The sequence below is a fragment of the Gekko japonicus genome, unplaced genomic scaffold (assembly GCF_001447785.1).
Source record: "Gekko japonicus isolate JY-2015 unplaced genomic scaffold, Gekko_japonicus_V1.1 scaffold5825, whole genome shotgun sequence".
Classification (NCBI taxonomy): Eukaryota; Metazoa; Chordata; class Lepidosauria; order Squamata; family Gekkonidae; genus Gekko; species Gekko japonicus.
Genome location: NW_015175548.1, coordinates 6,615 through 15,708, shown reverse-complemented (window position 1 = coordinate 15,708; position 9,094 = coordinate 6,615). Strand labels below are relative to the sequence as shown.

Sequence of the window (9,094 nt, the reverse complement as noted above, 5' to 3'; positions counted from 1 at the left end):
AGACAGGGTTCTTGCGAGAATACAATGGAGGGGGGCAGAATATCCTGGACACTGCATTGACGTCTTTGTGTCCTTCTCCCACAATACTACAATTTAGGGGCACCCAGTGGAGTTCTTGAGTAGTAGTCTGGGAGAGACAAAAAGACACACCTCTTTACTCAACCAGTAATTAAACTGTGGAGTTCACTATAGCAGGCTAAGGTAGTGATGGCCACAAGCACAGGGGATCAGACAGATTCATAGTCAAGAGGTGCATCAGCGGCTACTATATTTGGGGACTGAAGAGAGCCTCCGCACCCAAAGACAGGAAGCCTCTGAAGAACAGTGCTTGGGAGGGAGCAGCAGGGAAGGCCTCAGCCCACAGGCCTTGTTTGTTTGCATTCCAGGGGCATCAGTTGGCCGCTGTGTGAAACAGGATGCTGCTGGGACCATTGGATGTATTCAGCAGGCTCTATTCATGTTCTTAAATTCAGCAGGCTTATAAGAGTGTGGCTGAGAGTGGAAGAAAACGTTTCACGTAACTTCACTGTCCTCAGGAGCATCCTCACTCCTGTTGTTTTTAATCATTTGCCACCAGGAGAGGGGTGTGTGGAAACTTTGACACAATATTGAGGAATTTCACATTACCCAGTTTCACCCAGTTTCAAGCCGGCAATCATCCGTTTTGACGTGAACCGGTACAGGGCTGCCATTTAACACAGGGCTTGCCCCTACTGGAAATGAGCCGGATCAGAAGCGGTTTGGCATTTCAGACTTGCACCGCTTTGTTTTCCCGCCGTTTTCCTCCCGCGCGGGTGATCAATTTTTTTTTTAAAACCCTTCAATTTATAGCGCTATATCAATATAAAAAACACTCCATGCATTCCAATGGGATTGATATAATGCTATTCCGTTATAGCGCTATAGCGCTATAAAGCGAGCATTCAAAAGAAAAAAGAGCCGGAGATCGCCCGCGTGGGCGAAAAAAGGCAGGGAAAAAGCGTATCGGAACCGGGAGAGGGCACTGGAGACCACTTGGAAGTGGATGACAGGTAAAACACTTCAGTCCCGTTTCCTAAACGGGACTGAAGCATTTGTGTATGAAATGGCAAATAGATTCTGGAAGGGAACCGGTTCTCAAACGGGTTCTGTCTGAAATGACAGACCAGAACCCGTTTGAGAACCAGTTCCCTTCCGGAATCTATCGCCTGTCTGAAATTCCCCAATGTCACATGACAATTCTCCTTCTTCTAAATCTACCTCGGGAGACTGAAAGCAGAAGCACACATATTCTAATCAAGCCATGTATTCCCCATAGCGGGTTAATGACAAAGGCTTTCTTCCAGAAGCCTTGCACTGTGGCTACATGGCTTCCCAATAGTGGGTTTCCTCGCCCCTGTCACCATGGCAGCCATCCCCCACTTTGCACTGTGGGGTGGGGGGATTTCCCAAGGTTTTTTTTTTCTTGGAATGGTAACTGATGTATGATTCTACCAAGATGCCAATGGCAGACCTGAAAAACAAAAAGTCAAAAAGCATGGGGGGTGGGGGAACTGCTGCCATTCCTGATTCCCTGTAGCACTCAATGCTGGGCAAACTGACACAGTGGAAACAGCCAAGGCCTCATCTGAGTATGTACAGCACATTTAAGTGCCATGTGGTGGCAGGAACATCGATGGAAACATGGAATACCATGGCAACTCCCGCTTCCTCATGCATTGTCTCACATTACGCCCCTTCACACACGGAACACATGGAACTGGACTGTGCAGTCAGGTCATCATAACGCTCAATCACTAGAGTACCACCATAGCCAGCTCCAATGCCAACCAGGGCACTACTTAGACCAAAAAAAGCTTACCACCTGGCATTTTGCGGAATAAATGTAGTGAAAGAGAATCAAACTCTGTCTTTTCCTGGTTTTTGTGTTTTTTAAAATGTGACTTTGACAGCAGCTGCCACCACAACACAAGGATCTTCACTGTGTGACTGAAGGTATGCTGCGGCAGCTGTTTTGTGACTGGCTCCACTCCCTGCAGCAGCCATTTTGTGAAAGTGATTTGTGGGCTGTGCCTACCACACCATGCCAGAATTCCAAAGGTGCCTGCAAGCCCCCAAAAGGTTGGGGACCCTTGTTCTAGAGATGAACAGCTGGATGCCAACACAGACACACACACCCATTTTAGTACACGATTATTCATGGGACTCTGCAGAACCTGTTTCCCACTGACAAACAGATGGAGATCCACGCTCATAGTTATACCTGATTTGGCCCTCAGCCATGATCCAGAAAGGACCATGTTCCTCACCGGCTTCCCAGTCCAATCCCAGCATTAAGAAGGTTAAAGTTAAAGGTTCACTTACCTCTGCAAGGTGCTTCTGACATCCTAAAGAAGAAAGGCAGAGAGAGAGAAAGAGAAGAGAGACCTCAATGCCTGCTAGAAGGCCAGACCAGGAAGACCCCCTCAGACCCTGGAAGATTCTGCACTCTGGCTTTTTGCTTGTGTCCAGCTAGCAGACTTCACTCAAAGACTGAGGTAGATCTTCATGAAGTGGGAGGAAATAACTGTGAGGTTAATATCAGCAGACAAAGCAGAGCCATTTCAGAGCAGAGCTGGGAGATCTGCTTTGACAACTCAACAGTGGCAACTTTCACAAAGGGATTTTCCCTCACATTTTCACCTCAGATTAGGGTGTGTCTGCCTTGTAGCTATCTCCAGACACAAAGACATTCCCAGCAATGTGATTTCCCTTCTTTCCACTGGAGGGCATTTCCCAGGCTTTAAAATAATACGTAGCTTTCACTAGCATTGTAACAACACATCGATCCCTAGCTTTCATTTAAAAAATAATAATCAAGTCCTTATTGTTGCAGCGTTATAACTGGCAATGTGCAACCAACATTTCCTTTAAAATATGAGCTAGGAATTAATGCAGATTAGAACGTCACCACGCTACAGCAATCTACCCACTGCCGTTCTCTTTAAAACTTGGGAAAAGCCCAGAGATGGGGAGAGGACGGTGCCCACGGGGACTGAGAGAAGCGGAGCCAAACTCTGTCACCTTTCAGGCCTCTGAAAGACTTTCCCCCCCTGTCTCCTGCAGCATTGCAACATGGCTCAGCAATGAAAGGGAAGGGAGGGTCTGGGTATCAACGTGATCTCGTCTGCACAGCTGTCATGGGCTGACAGCGGCAAGCACAGCGGTGCCAGGGACAGGTGTGTGGATGCCATTCCTGTAACCACCTGCTGTCACTGTCGTGTGTCTGCGTGCATTGGTGTGTGCCCACCTGCAAGCAGACAGTATAAGGGACATTCCCTATCCCCAGACATCATCCTTTGAAAATGTGCTGTGAAAAGTCTTGCATGTGACCCTCATTCGTGATGGCTGGGGTTTTTTCTGAAAGAGCTACCTGTGAACCTGGCTTTACTTACACGGGGGTTCCCCAGACTGCTGGTTGAGACACAAACACACTTTGGCTTCTGTGGAAGCCGAGTAGCTCCAGACTATCAAGCAAGCAGGTGCTGGGGGCTGTCGGGGTGGAGAGATGCATTTCCAGGGGGTGGAGTTTCGCAGGGCGCCTGGGATTGTCCAGCCTGCCCCTAGCTGGAGATGTAAAGGGGCAGAGGGGAAAGCAGCCCACGTGCAGAGGTGAAAACTTGCTAGCAACATAAACTGGCCTTGTCTGCTTTTATGCTAAGCGGAGGATGCTCAGAGAGGATTGGAGCCTGGGCTGTTCCTGCCACACCCTCACCTTCAGGAGATCACTGGCTGGCTGCTGACACTTCCCCTCTATCTCCAGAATAAGGCTGGGAAGAGAGGAGAGTTCCTTGGAGAGTTTGGCCAGGTGCTGGTCCCTTTTCTTGGCCACCTCCTTCTCCACCTCTTCCATCTGGGCCAGGAGAAGTTTCTCTTGTTCCTCCAGAAACTTCTGTAGTTGCCTGAACTTGATCAGAATCTTCTGCCGCTCTCCTTTGGTTTGCCTCTGAGACGGAAAAAAAAGCCCATGTTTGCAGTGGGAAGAGGTCCCTGAGGAGATTCCTACTAAAAGTGCACTTTTGCCTTTCCCAGGGAAGAAGAAGAAGAGATTGGATTTATACCCCTCCCCTTCACTACCGTAAGGAGTCTCAGAGCGGCTTACAATCTCCTTTCGCTTTCCCTCCCCACAACAGACACCCTGTGAGGTAGGTGGGGCTGAGAGAGCTCTTTCGAGGACTGGCCTTGAGAGAACAGCTCTGAGAGAACTTGTGACTGACCCAAGGTCACAGCAGCAGGTGCATGTGGAGGAGTGGGGAATCAAACTCGGTTCTCCCAGATTAGAGTCCACATTCCTAACCTGTACACCAAACTGGCTCTCTACCTAACCACTACACCAAATTGGCAGGGATCACATCAACATTCAGTAGGAAAAGAGAAAGTTTCGGAAAGACCCATCCAAAGGCACATGAATTATCTCTATTTTCTTCATGGAGTGAAGTTTTACTTTAGAAAACTCAAACATGTGCAGAAGCACAAGGCAAAAAGAGCTGAAGAAGCTTTGCAAGTCTACACACAGACTAGTATGGCAAACTAACCTTTTCATTGCTGAGATCTGAGAGGAAAGGTGCTCCTCTTAACATGGAGAACAAGTAATTCTAAGGGGTCTTTCATTAACTTTCCTGTGGGAAACCAAGCCATTCCAAATAGTAGGAGGCTGCCTTCTCATGTGAGCTTTCTGCATTTCGGACTCTAAGTTTCCAGTCGCTGTTCACTTCCCAGGAATATTGACACTTACGAGCAGGTCTTGGCTTTCCTTCACTACACTGTCTTTGTACATCAGGATTTTGTTCCACTCCATCCGTAGACTCTCCACACAGTTGCATAACCGATCCTAGGGGGAAAAGGTCCCAAAATTGAGGTTTGTTTCTTTTCAGAAGTTTACAACATTAAAAAAACTGTCATCAAAGGCCAAACTAGACATGCTACCCCTGGCCAGAGAGTTAACACAAACTCTGTGATAGCAACTTTTTTAATAATGGAAAAAGAGGGGGGTGGGAGTTAAAACCTCCTACCAAAACGCTGCTGCCCCGTGGTGACTTGGAAGACCCATCAACTGGCCAGACATCAACACAGCCAGCCGTGAGGAGTGCCCAGGCGACCTTAGCGTCACCCACTGAGCAGGAGGGGAGGGCCATTAGTAAGGCAGCAGCCAAGCCAGGAGATGGGCAGCAAAGAGAGATGTTGCCACTCCCACTATGGGCCCAAAGCCCAAGACTTGCCCTACGGAAAGTGCCCTGGGACTTTCCCACACGTGCACCCCTCCATCATCCACCTTGCACATTTCCTACCTTGTACACCTGGGAAGCCTCCTTCACAGGAATGATGTCGTGGTATCGGTGCTCCTGGGACTGCTCACAGACCAGGCAGATGATGGCTTCATGATCCTTGCAAAAGAGCTTCAGCGGCTCCTGGTGCTTCTGGCAAACACTTTTCTTTCTAGCTGCCACGACTGTCTGATGCCAACAACAAAAGACCTGCATTGGTCTTATTTCCCCCCATATGTCTGAACTCTCTCTCTGTCACAATTTGCAAATGCCCTCCTAACTCCTCAGCTGGGGGCTCCCCTTTCTCTAGGAACAAGATTTCAAGTAGCGTCTGGGACTGCTGCAGGAGAAGGAAGCCAAAAAAATGAAGGGAATGGGAACATCCTGGCCCAAATGCCCTCCAAAACATGCCTACGTTAAATACAGTGGAAGTGAGGGTTTACTCCAGGGGTCCCCCAACCTTTTTAGCCTGCAGGTAACCTTTGGGCTTTTGAGAGAGGGGGGTGAGTGCCATTCCAAAATGGCTGCCACAGCAGGTGGCATTACACAGAAAAACTCCTGTCCTGAGTCTAGAGTCTGCAAACCTCCCAGCTCTCCTTTCTACACTCCCTGAATGATCATGGGGAAGGCTCTGAAGACACTTTTAGAGCAGTGTTGACATATTTGACCCAGTACTGATATTGGTCTCAGGGCTGAGGCACGTTAGACCCTGGTGCGGCCAACATCGCCAGTGATGCAGTGCATTCTGCTGGCTGGGGAGACAGGAAACACATCCTTTGCATTGGGGTCCCAGCATGGTGCTGTGGGCGCAATGGCGGGGCATTTGCCGAGGAGGCCTTCTGATTAGTCATTTGAGATCTGATTGGCTGTACAGATTTTTAAAAACATCGCTTTGGCAGCAGCTGCCCCCACAGCAGAAGCATCTTTCCCTTCTGACTGAAGGGAAGATGCGGCAGCCATTTTGTAGCAGTCTCCGCCTCCTGCAGCAGCCATTTTGTGGCTGCACCCCTCACGCTGTGTCAGAAATCCAAAGGCGCTCACGGGTTCAAAAAGGTTGGGAATATCCCTGCTCCGGATATTCCCATTTTGGCAGTGACACTTCTTGGACTAGGATACGCCGCTACAGCATTCCCGCTGTAAGTTCTCCAAGCTAAAGAGCCCTAAGTGCCATCAGGAGGTCCACCAGTGGGGATAGAGTACTGCTTCAGTGGGAGGCTGGGGGCACAAGGACCAAGAGCGTCTTCTGGCAGAATAGAGGGCAGGGCTTCCAAGGGGAACATGATGACATTGGAATGGGAGCCAACCTGCAGCTGAGTAAGGAATCAAACAGAATACTGACATTATGAACAAAGGAGCAGAAACAAGGCTGCTCTGATCCAAAGGAAGGCGTACGAGTCCAGTAGAGCTGGCCTTAAAAACTAACAAAATTTGTGGTAGGGTATGAGCTTTTTCTGAGTTACAGCTCACTTCTTCAGAACTTCTTCTGAAGAGGTGAGCAGTGAGTCTGGAAAGCTCACCACAAATTTTCTTAAGTCTTTAAGGTGCTAAGTAAAGGTAAAGGTTCCCTTGCTCAAAAGCCAGTCAAATCCGACTCTAGGGTTGCGGTGCTCATCTCCGTTTCAAAGCCGAAGAGCCAGCGCTGTCCGAAGACGTTTCCGTGGTCACGTGGCCGGCATGACTAAACACCAAGGCGCACGGAACGCTGTTACCTTCCCACCAAAGTGGTACCTATTTATCTACTTGCAATTTCTTGCTTTCGAAGTGCTAGGTTGGCAGGAGCTGGAACTAGAGACGTCATGCGGCACACTCGGGTCTCGAACTACCGACCTTCCACAGCCTGCAGTTCAGCGTCTTAACCACTTGAGCCACCGCAGCTGCCTTTAAGGTGCTACTGGACTCTTTTCTACTGCTACAGACAGACTACCATGGCTAATCCATCTTGATCTAAAGGGAAATTCTGAGTCTGGCACCTAGAGGCAAGAGAAACCTCCACTCCTGGTGAAAGGGAGCACAAGAAGAGTCCGGTTGGATCAGACCAAAGGAGGCGTCTGCTTAGGCCAGGATCCCGTTTCCAACTCTGGGTAACCGGATGGGGACAGCTAAAGGCTGACCGAATCCCAGATCATTGCCAGGCAGGTGGGGCCGAACATTAAATGGGTTTAGTATCCACCACTATTTGGACTAAAGGGAGTAGTCCTTTTTTCCCGGACTGAAGCTACAGGGACAGCAGGAAGAAATCACAGCAATTCCGCACTGAAGATCCACAGGGATTTCTTACCTTCTTCTCCCCGGCAGCCTCCTTCCCCTCCAGGGGAGTCACCCGGTGATCTCGGTGCTCCTGGGACTTGCTGCAGACCACGCAGAGGGGGGCTTTGTCCTCCCGGCAGAAAAACTTCAGGGGCTCCCCGTGCTTCTCGCAGACGCCCCCCTTCCCTTCTCCCCTCTTTGCTTCCGCCCCCTCCCCTTCCAAAGGACGGCGTTTCTGGATTATTTTCGCCGTGTTGGCCAGCTGCTGGTTTGGCCGGAGGCTCTTGGGCTGAGCTGTTCCCCTGCACTGGGGGCAGAAAGGCTCGGAAGAGGCCCCCGGCTCCCCCCAGCTGCGGGTCAGGCAGGCCCGGCAGAAGGTGTGGCCGCACTCGGTGATCCTCACCGGGTCCCTGAAGAACTCCAGGCAGATGGAGCAAGAGGCCTCCTGGACGGGACCCCCGGCCGCCATGGCTACTTCGAGGAAAGGCTGAGGGGGAGAGAGAGTGAGAACAGAGTTGGTTTCGTTTCTCCCCCTTCCCCAAGGAGCGAGGGGGGGCGTTCCCCTTCCTGCAAACCGGCTCCCTACTGACCTTATAACCTTAGCTTGTTATTTAGTTTCACTTTGAATATCTTCAGGCATCTCTGCATCATGTTACATGGTAATTTGGTGTTCGGCCTGTATCTAGAAGTTTGAACGCTTGCCTTCCATTCCCGTGTACTGGGAAAAGCCTGCATGCACAGGAAAGCCCATACCTTGAATAAACCTCTGTTGGTCTTAAAGGTGCCACTGGACTCCTAAGAACATAAGAGACGCCAATGTTGGATCAGGCCAAAGGCCCATCCCGTCCAACACTCTGTGTCACACAGTGGCCAGAAATACCAGGTACCATCAGGAGGTCCACCAGTGGGGCCAAGACATTAGAAGCCCTCCCACTGTTGACCCCCCCCCCAAGCACCAAGAAGACAGAGCATCACTTGCCCCAGAGCCCCTATCTATACCTGGTGGCTAATAGCCACTGATGGACCCCTGCTCCATATGCTTCTCTAATTCCCTCTTGAAGCCATCCATGCTTGTAGCCGCCACCACCTCCTGTGGCAGTGAATTCCATGTTAATCACTCTTTGGGTGAAGAAGTACTTCCTTTTATCCGTCCTAACCCGACCGCTCAGCAATTTCATTGAGTGCCCACGAGTTCTTGTATTGTGAGAAAGGGAGAAAAGTACCTCTTTCTCTACCTGCTCTTTCCCATGCATAAGCTTGTAAACCTCAATCATGTCTCCCCTCAGTCGTCGTTTCTCCAAGCTAAGAGCCCTAAGCGCTTTAACCTTTCCTCATAGGGAAAGTGTTCCAACCCTTTTAACATTCGAGTTGCCCTTTTCTACACTTTTTCCAAAGCTATAATATCCTTTTTATGCCCCCCATGCTGTTGCCCTATAAGCCAGAAAGGTGGAGGCAGTGGCCCCGCAAGTGGGAAGTGGCAGGCAGGGGACAGAGGGAAGGAAGGAGACCCACCCCCTGGAGAGAATGTCCCCTTCAAAGGATGGACTCTATGGCACTTTGCCCTC

At 50.1% G+C, this 9,094-nt stretch overlaps 1 protein-coding gene across 1 annotated transcript in view; it reads right to left on the bottom strand.

The window, feature by feature from the left end:
- The window catches only part of LOC107122897 (tripartite motif-containing protein 7-like), a 15,149-nt gene extending 7,151 nt beyond the window's left edge, over window positions 1-7,998 (bottom strand). Inside the window, exons 1-4 of the mRNA XM_015426036.1 lie at window positions 7,561-7,998; window positions 4,754-4,849; window positions 3,734-3,964; window positions 2,344-2,366 (exon numbers count right to left, since the gene is read on the bottom strand). Coding sequence (XP_015281522.1) covers window positions 2,344-2,366; window positions 3,734-3,964; window positions 4,754-4,849; window positions 7,561-7,998 — 788 coding nt within the window. The remainder of the gene's footprint in view (window positions 1-2,343; window positions 2,367-3,733; window positions 3,965-4,753; window positions 4,850-7,560) is intronic.
- Window positions 7,999-9,094: the final 1,096 nt, after the last annotated feature.